Raw genomic sequence first — 18,697 nt, 5'->3', positions numbered from 1 at the left:
AGAAGATTAAAAGAGAATTTAGAGTGAAATAAAGAGGTCCTGAAAAAGAAGGACTACAGTACTGGGATAAGTGAGATGGCTGAAGATGCAATTTAATAAGAAATAGAAAAAAGATACTTAATGCAGCAACAGCAAGAAAACGTGAATTGTGATCTTGCAAGTCATACTTCCAAATCAGTAGAAGGAAAGTTTTCAATATAAAGACAGACAGAACTATAAAGAAGTTAATGACTAGTGGAAGATTTCCGATTTGAATAATGCTTAAAAAGAAAACCTTACCTACATAAAAACAGGAAAGTCATATTTTAGTGTTTGTGGATCTGCTGCATTTTCAATATGAAGTCATTTAAAAATAGACACTTTCTCACCTTTTTAGTACATTTATGTATAAAAGTAAATACCAAGACCACAAAACTCAAGTAGTAGGAAGAAAATTGTAGTTACATTTGTGATCAGAAATTAATAATGTGAAGATGGAATTCTTAGACACTGAAAAAATGGTTAAAGAAAATTCATTCATCCCTTCTCTTTGCTAAAGAGATAGTTCAGACTTAAACCTCTAAGTCCAGGATTACAGATCAAAAAGTTCATGGGAAAACGGGCAGAATAAAGACTTTGGAAAGTTAGTCTCTAATAAGAAGCTGTTCAGGACAAAAATTTCAGTTGATATTTTTTTAAGGACTCTATTAGGTTCAGAAACTAAAGGTGAGCTGTAACTGAAGGGGCAATGAAATCACTCAGTATCTGTATTTTTGTAAAGGTGATAAAGTTCTTCAGGCAGGCTGCCTTTCACTAAATGCAACAAGAGTCTTACAAGGACACACTCAGCATCACTTTAGAAGATTACTTCTTGTGAAATACTTATGCTAGTACATAACTTTCTATACAGGCAGTTAATACTTTAGATCAGGAGTTTCTATTATTGCCTGTAGTTGACATGGCCCACACAAATGAGTATACTGCAAACATACTGATGCATGCACTGCTGTACAGACTTTAAAATCTATGTTATAGGCAATAAATCAAGTTCATTAATTAACCTAACAATATATAGCACTACCCTCATGACTCAACCATTTCTACCAAGTGAGCTTCGCACTTAGATGTGTTTCAACTACATTTTTACTTTGCCTCTCACAAAATTAAAACATTTGTTCTTTGAGCACTAAGTGATTGAGGGAATACATAAGTTAAGTAAATTACTGATCTTTAATGAAGTCTGCATTCTGTAGCTTCTACTTTGAATAATTTCATCCCACTCACTGGAGTTCCTTTTAGAACTAAGCTTTTGGTACCATAAATCTGACCATTCCTTATTGCCTGTGCCTAAAAAACTAGTAATGTTTGTTTTTCTATGAAGGCAATAACCAGAAATATGTCCTTTATCATACTTCAAAAAGAGGCTTCATCTACTCTTTACATTTAACAACTTGTAACAGATGCTTTCAAAATTTGCTGTTCTTAAGTTTTCTACAAGGAGATTTTATGAACTGGACTTCACCAAAATGAATTTTTCAATACTATAATAGATAGTTCTGTTTTAAAAAATGCTATGAATTCACATGTAAGTGAATGCCAAAAAGGATACAGGCCAAAGCTGGAACACATAGACTAGTAACACAGTTGATAACAGCTTCCAGTTCAACAGTCACTATGAAAAGTTTTCAATCTTTCAGAGCCATACAAGGAGTCCAGAAAACACATTCCTGTTTTAAAATGTTTCACTAATATACATGGTTCTCAATATTTCCACTTCTGCAGGTGATCTCATGCTTAATTTTGACTGAAATAGCAATATCTATCCAGAACACACACACATAATGGAACAAGAGACAGGCATGATCCCCTTTCTCCCTGGCGCTGAAATGTAAGGGAAGCACAGATGGATCACAAAATCTATTACTATAGACTGCAAATAACTACAGTTACCGTAGAGTATAAACAACCAGAAAAACTCCAGCCCCTTTTCTTCCAATATGTGTTGGCAGAGAGCTCACTGCAGCTAGCTAGCAGGCAGCATTTCCCCTGGGACAATGTGAGAAGAGAAACTTCAGTTGCATCAACTGCACTGCTCTCCCAGAACTGACATGAAGTTCAAGGTGAAGCACTGAAGAAACAACGATGAGATATTCCATACTGCTACCGTTCAGCTTCCCAGCTGGCCTAAAAAAATTAGTGTTTCTCAAGCAACAGCAGAGAGCACAGAAGAAATGAAGTGTTAGTGGTATAAGCAGCAGAAAATGTACTGGAGAATTTCTAACATAGCAGTACCTTGGACTGTAAAGTCCCTTGGTAGTGACCAGAAATAAAGGGATAAGGGTCCAACATCAGATAATTATTTCAATTTAACAAGACTGACCCACAGTTGAAATTAAAATTGAGATATAATTAAATTATTATACTATTTAAAGTACAGGAATTAAAATATTTAACTACTTTTTCTTCTGTTACTGAATGCATCTTTAGGAAGAGATTGGGCAAATTAACAGACCAGAACAGGTAAATTTTTGATTTCTTCATGATTAATTCAAGCAAAGCCCACATACTACCTAAAGTACACAAAGTATTTTAAATACTTCATCATAAAGCTCACAGACCTCAGTCTTCTAAACATAGTAAAGAAGAGAACAGCATCTTCAGAATGAAGTGATAGAAGCATATGGATGGATCAATTTAAGGACAAAGAAGGAAAATCTCTGACAGATGGACAGGTGAAAAAGGTCTTTTAAAGGAAGCTCTATCAATAGGCAGATAAAAAGTCAGTACAGACAAGCAATAGGTTACACTGTGAAGCAGACAACAGTAAGGTAAGCAAAAAAATTGGCCTAATTAGAGTTAGTGGTTCTAGAAAAAAGGCTAGCTTTTCAGAAATGGGTGCATATCTAGGTTTTACTTGTCTTCTGCATGCAGCCGGGGGATATGTAGAGGATGTCAGAGGTAAACTGCGAGGAGAGCACATTGCACTCCCAGCGACATGTAACCTACCCAATGAAGTCTGGCCACATCCCCAATCCATTCTGATGCCCCTCTCAAGTTTTCATGTCACAATAACTGTGATCCAGTATCAATCATGCATGGGGGAAGAAGGGAGAAAAAAAAAAAAAATCTTAATTACACTGTCTGCAGTGTAATCATCTGCAATTGCTATAATTCATGAGCAGGTCTGTATTTGTTTCCCAGACTTGTTACAGCCTTCACTGTAACTTGCTTCTGATCCCATTCTAACAAACTACATACAGCCAGGGAAGCTGTATGAGACTGCACAGCCTCCTTGGGCAAGCAAGTTGCTTCAATGCTTGACTGTCCTCACAGCCAAAAAGTTTTGCTCTTATATCTAGTCATAACATCTTGTTTCAATTTATGCCACAGCAATGAGCCTGGCTTAAGATTTTTGATAACCACCTCACAGGTAATGGAAAGCTGCTATTTTGTCCCCCACAAGTCATCTTCCAGTGGGTTTTAGTTCAAGTAGATGCAATTCTAGCCATAGGCCCCCTCAAAGATAACTTGAGAACTGATCGAAGTTAAGAGCTGTTCCAAGTAAATTATTATATAAATCAGCTGTACTCTTTAATTAGAAACAGCCTATCCCATTGGGTGCACAGAGACTAAGAGCCTTCCGAAACTCTAAATACAAGGCACAGATGCATTTTATTCTACCAACTGCTTCAGGAAAGAAGACAGGCAGCTTCCAACTCACACAAAGTTAATGATAGAAGCCATTATTTTTCATATCTCCTTCAGTTAGCTGAGAGAAGTAAATACACTGTGCATAGTAACACACAGTACTTCAGAGGCTAACATCCACACCTACTGTTTGTCAGCAGAATATATTACTATCACACCCATTTAAAAATACCATGTAACATCTTTTCACTAAAGTTCATTTGCAAAATACGCATAAACTTTAAAAGCACACAGTTTTTTCATTACATTTTAATTTTAAATGAAAGGACATGTAAGTAAAGAAACTTCTGACTGTTCATGCAACAGTACTTTCTACTCACAATGACTGAGCCCATCAAGCTCCTCAAGTAGTTCCAACAAGTTAAAGGGATATGCATCTGCTGGGAAGGTCTAATATCAGTTCAGGCTTTATGAGTTCAGGAAATACAGAATGAACCTACAAAGTTATCAACTTGTCTTAAAACAGAAAGCCAGTGCACAGGACCCAAGTCATCTCCATTGACTGGTTTAACCCTTAAGTCCCCAAAACAGGTCGCTAGATACATAGGGTCAGAATAACAAACATCAGAATAACCAATGCCTGTTTCCTCACCAGACAACTTTATATAGAGCTTGACTTAGGCTTACATCTGCAAGGAAGGCAAACCTTATTACTTTCCTACAAAAAAAACATGTTGCTATTATCTGCCAGAGGCAGAGAACATCTGTGCCTCTATGTCCAAAGCCGCAGCCTACTGAACTTCAACACATCTGGCAACTGCTGTCCGTGAATGCGACTTGCATGAACATGTCATCAAGTGAGAAGGCAGCCCAAGAAGCAAAAGATCGTGCCAGTTTTTCCATTAAGAACTCTCTGCAAAGATCTTCTTGTCTATAGTCAAACTACTCATAATCTCATTAAACCTAGCAATATCAAGTTTACTGACCACATGAATAAAAATTGGAATCTGAGAAGTTCAGGGATGATCTTACAGCATTTGGATGCCTAAGTCAAAATTTTTCCCAGGTCAAGAACCACTTAAGCAGGGCTCCATTTTCCAGGCTAAAGAGTGACTAGCTAAGAAAGATATCCAAGTTTCAATTTAACATCAAATAAAAATTAGATATTTGGTTTAGTATTTTAGTAAAAATATTTTCTGAAAGGAAACAGGACAGACACTACTGCAAACTCAGTTTCTTGTGTAGGAAGTGGTGAAAGTTACTCTGCAAACTATAGTACATTGTACTAGTGTATACTACTTGAACACTATTTTCTGTCCTTCATTTTCTTCTCATATGGGGTTGATGTCAAGTACAAAATTGCCACATTCCTCCCCTGCCTCAACTGGTTCTCCATACGTTATGCAGAACATTATTTTGCACAGAAAATCAAGAGTTTATACTCAATTTGTTTCCTTTAAGAGGTTTTCCAATATAAGCAGAGCTAGGGCAAGCTATTTGTTTAGCTGGGCTCTGGCTTTTTTTTTTTTTTTTTTTTTAAACTAAGGCTGTTGTTTTTTTGGAAACTTCTGTGTTCCTTACTGTTTTAACAGACAGGATATTACTATAAATACCTGGTCATTACTTTTACTAATTCTGCCTATGGTACTAAAAAAAAAGCGTGAAAAAGTAAAAGCAAGGAAACTACGGTTGGGCAGCCTCACCTCGATGCCTGGGAAGGTGATAGAACAAACCAGAAGCTATTTCTAGACACAGTAAGAACAAGATGATGATGGAGTAGTCAGCATGGATTTACAACGGGGAAAATCAAGCCTGATGAGCCTGATAGCCTCCTACAATGAATAAGAAACTTGGCAGAAAAGGGGAAGGCAGTGGATGTTGTTTATCTTGACTTCAGTAAAGCTTCTGGCACTGGCTCTCGGAACAGTTGTCCTCAGACAAACTGATGAAGTACAGGCTACAAAAGCAGATGGTGAGGTGGACTGAAAATTGTCTGAAGTACCAAGTTCAAAGGGCTGTGATCAGTGGCACAAAGTCCAGCTGGAGCACACAGTCACCAGTGGTGTACCCCACATGTCAGTATTGGACCCAGTAGTGTTCAACATTTTCATCCACCACCTGAAGATGGGACAGAGTGCACCCTCCACATGTTTGCAGATGAGACAAAACTGAAAGGAATGACTGATGTGTGTGCACTGCCAGTCTGAGGAACCCAGACAGGCTGGAGAACGGGTGTCATGGTTTAAACCCAGTTGGCAGACACCCTGCAGCCGCTCAGTCACCCTCCCAGACCCCCAGGGAATGGAGGAGAGAGTTGGAGGAATAAGGGTAAGGAGACTTGTAGGTTGAGCTAAAAACAAGTAAATGAAATAAAACTAAAATAATGACAATAATCATAGCAATAGGAAACACAAACAGGTAATGCACAATGTGATTGCTCACCACCCACTGACCGATGCCCAGCCTGTTCTTGGCTAGTGATCCCAGAGAAAGAATTCTGAAACCACCATCCTGAAAACCCAAGTGGAGCTTCCTGATACAGCCTTTACCTATATACTGATCATGATGTTAGCTGATATGGAATATTCCACTGGCCAATTTGGGTCAGTTGTTTTGGCTATGCTTTCCTCACAGCTTCTTGCGTACCTGCACACTAGCAGGACATGAGAAGTTGAAAAGTCCTTGATTTCTTAGCAACAACTGAAACATCAGTACATTATCACCATTCTTTTCATACCAAATCCCATACTGAATACAAAACACGGCACTATTCTAGCTACTAAGAAGGAAAAAAACCCTATTAGCTCTACCCCCGACAAAACCAGGTCAAAAAGGACAGGGTCAAAAAGGAACCTCATGAAGCTCAAAAGGGAAATGTAAAGTCCTGCACCTGGGGAGGAATAATCCCGTGCACTAGCACATACTGGAGAACCACCAGGTAGAAATCAGCTTTACAGAGAAAGACTTGGGGTCCTGGTGGACAAGAAATTAAACTGAGCCAGCAATGTGCCCTTGCAGAAAAGACCAATATCATCCCGGTCTGTATTAGGAAGAGTACTGCCAGCAGGTCAAGGTGGGTGATCCTTCCCTCTACTCAGCACTGGTGAGACATCTGGAGACCTGTGCCAGTGTTGGACTTCCCACTACAAGAGACATGGACATACCGGAGCAAGTGCAGAGAAGGGCCATGAAGATGATTAAATAGATAGATTGAAGCACCTGGCACAGCAGTAGAGGTTGAGAGAGCTGGGACTGTTTAGCCTGGGGAGGAGAAGGCTCAGAGGGATCTCACTGTGTATAAATAAATTATGGTCTTCCTTCTCAAGTAAGAAAGATTAAGACAGGCTTCTCAGGGATGCACAGTGAAAGGACAAGAGGCAGTGGACACAAAGCAAAATAAAGTTACTTTTAAACTAAAAAATGTTTATGAGGGTGGTCAAACACTGAGCAAGTTGCCTGGAGAGAATGTAGATTCTCCATCACTGAAGGTATTCAAAACCCAACTGGAAACAGCCCTCAGCAACCTGCTCTGATTGACCTTGCATTAATCAGTGGCATGGGACTAGACAATCTACAGAAGCTCCTTCAAACCTCCACAGTCCTGTGAGGCTAATTCATTATATTTTATTCTATAAAGCATACCACAAAGAAGGAAAGAGAAGTTATAAAACCTCCATAAAGTAATATAGGATCAAGTATCAGATGAATCAAGGATGATATGACAACACCTGGGATTACTTCCAAGAAAAAAAAAGCAAAGGAAGAGGGGAGGAGAAGGTGATCTGTTAGACGGAATTTAGCTGGAGTTTGGACAGATTGTTTAGAAAGACAAGAAGAGCCTGCAGATAGTCTAGATAGGCTTATAACTGTCTTTCTGGAACTAAGTTACCCAAGTAAATCTTCAGTCAAGTATTTTTCTTTAGCACCTGTACAGGCATCCTGCCAAACTAGTCAGAAAAGGCTGGTGTGTATTAAAAAAAAATTAAGGGAGACTTTGCCACACTGTATCTGATTATTAGTCTAGACTATTATTAAAGACAAGCCAGCACAATGTACTACATATTATGAAGGAAAATAAAACATTTTTTCTGATGAAGTTTCAACCAGACTCCTCAGAGTAAATGAGGTAATACAACAGTACGAGCCACTGAAGTGGCAGCCATGCAGCCAGATCCCTCACACTTTTTGGAGTTTAACTCTAAAATTCCAGACAGAACTGTGGCTTCTGCAGTTAAACTAAGGAGCATCTTTGAAATACACTGTATTAGAATGTAACAACAACTCAATTTTCACCTGTGGCCATCTAACATTAAGTCTGTTTGGTTTGTTTTTTTAAAAAATTGAACTTGCTCTCCAGACAAATGATTTTTACAGAGTAAAAGTAAAATGTATAGCTTTAAGTTTAGTATCAGTGCTCTGAAGCATCAATTTAAAATAGGTTCCAAACAAAACACTATCTGAAACAAAAACATTGACACAACAGTTCTGTAGAATCAGATTTGGTTTCAACATTTTGCAACAGTGCAAATTACCCATTTCAGACAAAGTAAGAAAGAAGAGCATCCAGCAAACAATGTCACAAAAGATGAGCACAAAACAGATGTGGGAAAAATAAACAGCCTTCTTGCCCTGGAATTTGTAAAAAGGTCTGCAAAGAGCAAACAGGACTTCTCACTGCAATTTGACTTCTAGACCTATAAAAGGAGTCCCATGAGAAAAGACACTCGGATGAATAAAATATACTAAAAATCATACCAAACGTTTCCAAGGCTTTTAAAAGAAGAACATTGCTCTTGGAGAAAGTTTTATCAGACATTTTGTAGCATTCTGCAATCAAAATGTAGCTGTAATCTGATTTTTTAAATTCCATTAGAACACTGCATCTTTTTAAATACTGTCTTCCAAGACAGCCTTTGTCTATTTCTGATTTAACAGACATTTTTAGAGAAGATACTTGAAGTTGCTTTGACAAAAGTCTGCTAATACAGAATAATCACTATAGGGTTGTTTTTTTTGAACTATAAATACAGGTGCCCCAGTACAATTCATGTAAGATGGTCTCACATTCCTTGGGTAAGTGATTAGCACCGCAGGCTTCATGGTCTCCTCCTTGTTCCAAGATGAGGAATGTGCTATGCACTGCCCTTAAACTATGTAGGATTAGCTATGAGAAGGATTTTTCACATCCGTGATTAACAAGGAATAACTGTTCACCCCCTTCAGGGCTGTTCAAAAATGTATTCTCTACCTGATCTCATTCTTCCAGTACCTATCACACATGTGTGAAGGTATTAACCCTTCAAATGCTCAAATATTCAGACTGAAGCCAGACAGTTGAGTAACTATCAATGCTCTAAGGGGAAGAAAATCAAAACATCAAGCAGCCTTAAAAAATAAGCACATGCATTAGCACCTCAGGTTGTAGACAACCCAACCTAGACCTTCCCAGCTGAAGTAGTCAGAAACTGTTCAGAATGTACCCCAACTGAAAAATTAATTCTCAGGCTCCAGTAATGAACTTGCACACAAAAATGAAGACCAGGATTCAGTGTGAAAAAAAGTTGGAGACTAACTTCTAGCTAAAGAGCTAAGAATTCATTTTAAGAGCTCAGTACAGCTTCCACACCATACAAAACAAGGTATTATCGCCAAAAAAGCTACTTTCATTGAGTCTATGTATAGTCAAGCACAACAGGATGAAATATATTCATTTACTGCCCGTTCTTTTAGCCGTAACAGTGACACAAACAATTTCTGGAACAGCAGCGGTGACTCCACTGCTAACAGCTCTTTTCACCAGGTGTCCTAAAATTCCACATTAGCCTTTAAACTTCACATCTAAGTCTCTGAAAACTGGAAAAAAAAAAAAAAATCAGATTTTGCTTCTGTTAAAACTGCAAAGCTGCATCTTAAAAACAGACTACATTTGGCAAGTTTTATAGAAGTCCCTGCTCCTGAACTCTGATCATGTAGCTCTGTGCAAGTGGAATCTGGAGTTTTTACACTTATTTTCTGCAACTGAAAGGGCTATATTCCATCAGAGATTCAAAACCCCGAAAGAAAAAATTCAAACAAAAATTAATTTGCCATTAATTAATTAATGGCATTAATTTACTGACACAACTAATTTAAAGAATCACAGAAAATTCTGCTATTTCTCTTTTAAAAGTCACGTTTTCCTACTTGGAATTTATATTTTATGGATAAAGTCAAATAATTGGAGTAAAACTGCAATCTTACGACACACATCATCAACACATAATAAAAAGATAGCATATAGATTTATTTTAATCTCTGGAAAGCATGTTTTATCCCATCAATGATACAGTAAGTCTTCACACTAAGAAATCACACATAATATAGTGTGATGCTTTCCTAGAGTAGACAAAGAGCAGTACTAGTTAATTTAGTGTATTTTGAAACAGCTGCTAATTCCCTTGATAACTGCCCAGGAATGCTAGGTAGCATTGCCCAAGACAATCTGTATTTGGGTTTCATCCTAGATGGAACATTTTATTTCTTACTCCTACCCGCTATGTATGCCTCTAAGATGAGATGCTCTGTAAAACGCCATACATTCAGAGATCATGGTAACTCTTGAGTGAGTTTTGGGTTTACAATTTCAAAACTTGCTAATACTGCTTAATAATTTACCACATTTATCAGAATAGATTAGAGCCCAAATAGATAACTAACCATGTAATATGTTAAATACGGCTAAAAAACACTTTTATACTGAATCCATTTAATATCTTTGACAAGATTAATTCTTATATATTGAGGTTATAATTCAACACTTGCTGCAGAAGCTGCGAACAACAGTTTCACATACAGATTTATATTCGGAAAAGACATCCAAGTAGTACTTCAGTTAGTTTACCAAGTAGAAAAAGCTTTTCCTTGAAACTATGTAGTTGAAATATACTTTTCCTTTTGTGCTGTGACACATCTCTAAGTTTCAAATTGTTCATCCACAACATGAATAAAACTTTAATAATTTTCAGTACTACTCAAACACAAATAAGCAAACTCATAAGCAAATACTCTCTTCATCTTAAGTTTTAGTAACTTGTTTCAATGCACTTGTGGAGATGGAGTCCCAATAAATCACAAGTAGAGACAATTCTCTGGCTTGTTATTTTAGAATTATGTTGTAAAAATTTAGAAAAATGCATGAACCATAACAAAACATATAATTCTTCAAATAGTTCTTTCTCCATCATTCATTAATACATTGTAAGAAATGTGAAAATACAACGTAGATAGCTTTCAGTTTAAAAGCAGTTTCAAGTATCAACTTGAAATGGTACAATCCTTACAGCATTCTTTACTTGAACTCAGGATTTCAGCTTACTCGCACCATGTAGTTCTGAGGGACTGGATTTCAGGAAGGTATGGGGGGGTGTGTGTGTGTGTGTGTCTGTGTAAATATGTAGCTCAGCTATTAACTCAGTTGCAGTTTTTCTAGAGCCTGTGACAGTAACATTTTGCCATCACGCTGGTTTTAAGCAGAAATAGGTCTCATGACGTTTGTGGGTTTTTGTTTGTGTTTTCTTCATTAGTTTTAAGACTACACAGATAGCTCTTTAGAACTATTAAGATGATTAACTGACATTTCAGAAACAAATTCTATTAATTCAAGTATCAAAAGTATAGGTGCTTGGCCTAGAAACATTTTAGGCCACACAAGTAATCTTTCTCACAAAAGTAATCAGTGGGACTACTCATGCAAACCAAGTTATTCACGTGGTAAATGTCTACAGAATCAGACTACAAATTAGCATTTTAGGGGCATACTGCTGCCTCAATGGATTATTCACAAATACAGAAAGAAAAATGTGAGGAGTTTTCAAACGACTGCTGTAAACTCTTCCTATCCTGACATCTTTTGGATGTTTAACATAGCCTTAGAATGATCATAGCTGGCATCTCAACTGCTAGACATAGAAAAATTATTAGGAAAAGTTATGATTAAAACCAATGTTCCTATCAGCCAAAAAATATTTTTTTCTTAAATGAAAAGGTAATTGCTCTGCTATATAAACAAGTGAAGAATATATTTAGCCCTCCAAACCTGACTACATTGTATTTCTGGAATAAGCAGAACTGTAAGGAAATTTTAGACTTAAGTACCTTATAATAGAACTGGTTCAACAGTCTATAGCAGCTGTCTTCAACCAATTTTTATACTTCCCTCCAGATGACAATAGGCTGTAAAAACACTGGGATATTTTGAGCAGTAGCTGCAACACCACATAAGAAGGTGATCTTGGGGATAACAATTGACTACACTTAAAAAGTAATTTTTAAAGCTGCATCTATTAATAGTGCTAGTTTTCAGAAAGTGGAGATTTTCAGTTTATATTGTTTTCTTAAGAGACTATTTCAAACCATCATAAACATCACACCCAAGATGACAGATTCATAAAGAAAGAAGAAACAAGTATTTAATTTTACATTCTCATAAGGAATCATTTCAACTGGTTTTATCTCCTATAATAAGCAGTAGTCTCTAGAAATTCTTAAATGTTGTGGAAATTCTCCATACCTCGAGCCTTTGTGCCCTCCTGCCATGAAGCATACTGAAACCTACCACTGATACATGACTGTGGCCTATGTAAGAGAGGTTCAGAGCACATAACAGGTCACATCCCAATCCTTTATGAGACCTGCCCTGTACTGCATGGCCATATACTCTTGAGAGGCCCAACTCTTAGGAACATGGACTCATTATATAGGTTACTAGTTAATATAGAAAGTCCTGCAGATGTTAAATACAGGACAGACAAGATCATAATTAATCCAAAAGGTTTTGACACTGCTTCAGAATGTACACAAAGCTACAAGCTGTCCAATTGACTGAAAAATGGGGTGTACATAATGAACTTCAAGGAAGGCTGTTTCAGCAGACAAAGTATCTACACAACACAGACCATGCGATTCAAGATACAGGCTGTGAAGAAAGCCATATGAATGGCAGACTTACTAGCACAGGCAGCGTTGTAACTAACTGATTTGGACCAGAGCTAGCACCCCCTTAAGAGCTGAGCCTTCAGACAAGGCTGACATTATAACTAAATGAACACTGCAGTGTATACCCATTTGACTGAAGACTTTTCAGAGAATCCAACTAAAAGGGTTATAGCAAAATCATCTTCAGCTTCACCAGGGTCCCTCCAGCAACTAAAGTTTCCAACAAACCTAAAACTTAAGCTGCCAGCTTCCATCTTGTTTTCCCTCCCAGTTCTTATGTAGCAGGTACTACCATACGATCATTTCTTGCTAACTGAACACTTGAATTTTTACAGTGGGGCTGCTATAGTAACAATCACTTGTTACAGCAGTATTTATTGTGGTTTTGGTTTCCATTGCATTTCTGTAATTACACTGGTGTGACAAAAATTCCTGTTATGGACCATATTAGGTCTGAATAGCTTTGTGCACACACTACTACATATATCCAGTATATTAGAGATTTGTTGTTGCTTTACTAAACTGTAACAGAAACATTTTTATCCACCTGAGAGGTATACATGGATTTAATCAAATTATATCTTAAGTAGTTCTCTTCTGAAGAGAAGGTTGAGAGATTAATTTTGCAAAGTGCTTCAGGTCTTCACTTCCCACAGAGGGAGTTGAGGATATTCAGCATCTTCCATGATCAGATCTACAAATGAGTATTCATGACAAATAGCTCACTGATCAACCAAACAGTTCCTTGGACATCAGAGTAACTGATCTAAAGAAATTATCTTGTAACTGAAATTTCAACTAAAAAACAAAAAAATCCCAAACCACCACATAACCTGGAGAGATAGTTGGGTTTTCCCCCCCCCCCAAAGAGAAAGTACTGTGAAAGTCTGGTCTTCACATTAAAGACAGTACTGAACTACAGGAAACATTTTAAAATTCAGCCTGTATACACCAGCACAAGATATTCCAACATAAGGAATATTATACATGAACAATCTTATAAATCAAACTGAGTTCATTTAAGTTGTAGTAAGGTTCACTTATATCTTCCACTGGCATGCTAAAAGGACTGCATCAGGTATGCTTTGACAGTAGCTTGGCACATTGCACTTACAGTGGAAATGTGACATCTTACACTTACACACTGGAAAAAAAAAAGCTTTAAAGTGCTTGCTATCTAAATGTATAAAAGAAAATACTTGAAGGAAGTATCCACAAGTTCCCTGAGAAATCGTTTTGAATTTCAGAATCCCGAGGAGATGAATTGGCTGTCAGATAACAATGTGCCTTCATCAGATGGACTTGGCAGTTGTAAACAAGAGGAATTTTCTCAGCTTTTCCTCACAAATATGAAATATTTGCTCTTAGCCAACAGCTGGGGCGGTTTAAAGATATCCTGCATATATATTCAAATTACAAGTCATCCACACACCTAACACTGACTGAATTCCAACAAATTAAAGAAATTCTGACAAGTACTGGAGCAGATGCAAAACAATTCAAGACAAAAGAGAACCTAACTTTTGTCTAAATGACTAAATTTTCAAACGTCATCCTTTGCCTGCTGAAGGGTGAACAAAAAAAAAAATAATCTGTAGAAGTAGCCACAATTATCAGAATTTCTCTTTGGAACTAGTAGTATCTTGCATAACTGGAAAATATCTGTTGCTTTCCAAAGGATTTTACAGTTATATCAAGAAAAAAAAAAAAAAAGAAAAAGAAAAACCTGGCAATGTAATGGCAAAATGTGAACACAGCAGACAAATAAGTTTTAACTACTGAAGTTTCTTTGCCTAGTATTTCAATTCTATACTTCAGAAACCTTACCACTAAATGCCTCAAAATTATGACATAATTTAAAATAATTTTAGAAATATTGTTAATAAATAACACAGCAGGATTTTGCTTTGAGATAATCAAGAAATAAAGCTGACAAACTGTTTTAAAATTTAGCAAGTGTTTGGTCTCTTGGAGTCAAACCACATTCACAGTGAAAGCATGGATCTTTTAATGTTTATTAATGCTTCATGTATGTGTACTTACTTTTGCAATGTGAACTACACTGCTGTTTAATTTTTTAGCTGTACCCTATAAACCAAATTTAGGAATGTGTATATATTATTCCAATATATCCCTCAGCAGGAGAAGCTGTACTAAATTTCTATGCTTTGTACAAAGTTAAAACACATTGTAAAAAAAGCATTGCATTAACTATTTTAATATGACTGAAAAATCTGACTATGCATTTCTAAGAGCAATCAATCTCATTAAAATTTATTCAGAAAATGTTGCACTATATAATAACACTTTCAATTCTTAGGTCAAAAAGTTACTCTGGTTTATTTGAAAAAATGAGGTAGTTATCTCAAGTACATGATATTTCAACTATTACAGAAATATCATAATTACACTGGTGGTTACTAAGTCTCTTGAATAGCTTTGTCTATATGACTGAACCATAATGGTTTGTGGGATTTTTTTGTTTTAAACACACAGCAGCTGTGGATACAGAACATAACTTCAATAAGACAAACAGAATGTCTAGGCCAATTCTGCTTTTCAATGGAGTAAAGCAGAAATACATTTATGAAGTTAATGCAGCAGAAAATGAAAGAGTAAAGACGACCTCAGAGGCAATCTTAAAGAAAAAAGGTGATAATGAAAATGCAGCAACTAACATTTCTAATAACGAAGACACTAGAGTTTGATATAAACATACATTAATACAGTGGCATTCTTGGACATGCCTAGCTCCAAACTGAAATTCTCTCAATCAGCATGTTGCCTTTAAGGAGTCCCAAACTGTACAGTACATTTTAAAAAATATTTTCATTTGAGGAAATGCAACAAAATAAGGCTCGTACTGAAAATTAAGCAACTATTATAAAAAGCTAAACCTGTTTAGGAATTACTCATTTTCTATGTCGTACTGAAACCAAGGTGTTTGCACTTCAACTTCACCAGACAAGATCCTCCCATCCTCACTGCATTCTCTCTCTCCACAGTACTCAGTATTTTTTTTTTTAAAGTCCAAATCCAATTAATTTTTGAAAGCTAACAGTTCATGTTTTTTGTATTATTAAAGCTTTTACAAAGGCTTAGAAAAAGTAGAATTCAATTACTGCTTTCATACTATGTAACAACACTTTGTAACTAGCAGTTAAGGCATTGTATAAAACATCCAACATCTCCAAGACTAACATCTAACACTATACCTCAGACAACAGGCTTTTTTAGGTGCATTCATGCACCTAACAGTCCTTGTGGAAAAGTATTTGATAGTATTCAAGGTATTTCCTACAAGACAATTGCAGTTTACACCTCAAGCTGGCTGCTCATGAAAGCTTCCCCCACTCAAGTCCTATACGTACTGCTTGAGAATCTCTTGTGTCTCAATAAGGATAGTTGTCCAAAGTTTAGAAAAATAACAACAAAAAATTCAGAGGCCCAAGTACCTTCTTATACATTTAGAATTAAAAATACTTACAGTCTCTCCAGTTCTTTTAAATCCTGGAATGCTCCTCTCTCAATAGCACTAATCTTGTTCTCCATGAGCTGACTGAAATACACAAATTTTCATATATATTAAAGGCAACAACATATTAATTAAAACGGTACAACAGTTATTCTTGAGTGACATCCACTACAACCTTCCAGACCCTGTCATCAACACATTACATGGACTCCTATACCCAAAAGAGGAAAAAAATCCTCGGTAAAATAAATAGATATTACATTTGTTCATTTACTTTAAGAGTTCCAATTTAAAAAGTTACACATATGCATATATGCTGTGTGCACACAAGCATATATACCGTTGCTCTTGGGCACGTTTTAAAACTCCAGTTGAACAGTATGAAGGTGATACTAGTCTCACATGAGACCAGCAAAACAAAAACACTGATGTTGGGAAACAACATCAGTGAAAGACTGCAGAGATTGTAACTGTAATAGTATTTGTGTTTTGTAAAAAAATTTAAAATTTCTACAACATGATATTTGCTTCAGAGAGATACAGAAAAGGATTTTAAATAGCCTTAACAAATAAGCTAAGTAAATTCTGCAGGATTTTAAAGTTTGTATTAGTCAGTTTAAAAAAAAAACATCCCCCAAAAATACAGAACAAACACAGAATTAAGAGCTTCATAATGCTTGAAACAAAAGTGTTTACAAAAAAAATAACCCACAAACACAAAACCAAATCATTCCTTCCTCAAATTCACTGTTAAAATGTTTCCTCTTTACCCCAAAAAATGTAGAAAAGCCTAAATCATCACCTGGGACTTGCTCTTAAATTCAGTAAAGGAATAACTTTTTTTTTCTTAATGAATTCCCTTACACTTCAGGTTGAGAGTACCCATTTTCAGTGCCAACTGTAAACTTCCTAACCTTAAACTGAAGTCACCCCAACAGTTTTTCAACCAATTTTAGCAATTAAAACAATCTTACTTGTAAGCTACTTGTAAAATCAAATGCTCAAATTTTGATTAAATTAAAGAGAGATTAAAGAAATTTAAATAAATTATTTTTAAGGCAATTGGTAGTTTATTCATATCAGTGTGTAGCACATGGGGGAGGAGCTGTAAATTGAGATGCAATAGCACAATAGTTAAAAAGTGATAACCCACCCAGTTTATACACTGAAAGATAACTTGTTCAATGGTTTTTATAAGAAAATGTAGCAACAGTCCTAAAAGGTATCAGTGATAGAGGAAAACTTACAGAACTCGAAGGTGCCTTAGACCAGCAAAGTCAGTCTTGGTGATTCTTGTGATGTTATTTCCGTTAAGATCCCTAAGAAGAATAATTTACAAGCAGCAAAATTAAAACATTCCAACGTTAGTTTTAAATGGTTCTGTTTCCGTGGGCACAGCATTTTCAGAAATTAGGAGATGTAAACGAACCCAATGATCAATTCCTACAACGTCATGTGAGTTCCTGATTTCTAAGTGACTGAACGAAGGTTTATCTTGAAAGCAGAAGTTTCAAACTTTGTAATAAGAGACCCTTACGAAGTTAGTTTTGCCTGCCATTATAAAGCTCCAATCTGTGTTTAACAATACCGAAGAGTCAAAACCTGTCTGAACATTGCTATAACTGCATTTAGAAAACCACTAAAGCTACTATATAGATAATCTACAGTATTTGATTTTTATAAAGACTACATAAGTAACTGAAATCAAGGCCATTTTCACCATTTTTAAGCAGCTCTCAGCTTTCATAGTACTCCTACAAAGGCAGAATAGAGTTTAACTTCCTGTAGCCAACATTAGCTTTCAAACAAACATAAGACTGCTGGAAGGTAAGTGATGGGAAACATTTTATGAAAACTAAACTCTTCACTTACTGCACAGGAAGCTATACTGACTGCAGAATGCAAACCATGTTCAAAAGCAACAGAAAACTGTATTTAGGCCCTAACACTTCTGTTACGCTTCAGCACTACTTTCTGTTCTAGAGTTATATGCCCCTTTTTCATAGCGTTTTGGGGTCAAGATATAAGCTTCCATCAATTCCAATCACCACAAATAAAACCAGACTTTGCAATTCCTGAGGTATGCCATTAGGAAGTGGTATTACATGGAAACTATCCTTACAATTACAGCTCATTCCCAATGTATCTAGGAAAAAAATAATTTTTTTTTGGTGTTTATACCACATGTGGCCAAGACACCACTGTAAAGAAACCACACAAGTCTCAGCAAAAACGCGTCCCTGATACTTCCTGAGTGAAACTCATCAGTCCAGACGTGTGCTCATAGGCCAACATTTAAACGACTTACTAGAGAGTAAAAACCAACGTGCTCACCTCTTCCACTCCTTAGACCCTTCTGACAGGCAGCCTGATACGATAAATAACCGACCACATCCTTGCTCTCTCTCAAGACTGGAAAATACCCTGGCCAGGGGGTACGCGAATGGTCTCAAAAAGCGGATGGGGGGAGGGATCACAGGGCACAACTTAGCGGCGCGTGAGTGGGAAAGGCTAGCAGAGCCCAGCGTGCCCTCGCCCAAAGGCAGATGCGCGCCCGCCCCGGGGCTGAGCCCCGCCGGGCTCCAGCTCCACGCCAGGACAGCGGGCGGCTGCGCGCCCCCG

General features: G+C 36.8%; 1 protein-coding gene across 1 annotated transcript in view; it reads right to left on the bottom strand.

The window, feature by feature from the left end:
• Positions 1–18,641, bottom strand: part of SLIT2 (slit guidance ligand 2) — a 262,728-nt gene extending 244,087 nt beyond the window's left edge. The window contains exons 1-3 of the mRNA XM_026846673.1: positions 18,410–18,641; positions 17,323–17,394; positions 16,088–16,159 (exon numbers count right to left, since the gene is read on the bottom strand). Coding sequence (XP_026702474.1) covers positions 16,088–16,152 — 65 coding nt within the window. The 5' untranslated portion in view covers positions 16,153–16,159; positions 17,323–17,394; positions 18,410–18,641. The remainder of the gene's footprint in view (positions 1–16,087; positions 16,160–17,322; positions 17,395–18,409) is intronic.
• Between the last annotated feature and the right edge of the window lie 56 nt (positions 18,642–18,697).

Source organism: Athene cunicularia, assembly GCF_003259725.1.
Source record: "Athene cunicularia isolate RWA chromosome 4 unlocalized genomic scaffold, athCun1 chr4_part1, whole genome shotgun sequence".
Classification (NCBI taxonomy): Eukaryota; Metazoa; Chordata; class Aves; order Strigiformes; family Strigidae; genus Athene; species Athene cunicularia.
Note: the sequence above shows the minus strand (reverse complement) of the source record. Positions and strands in the feature narration are given on the sequence as shown.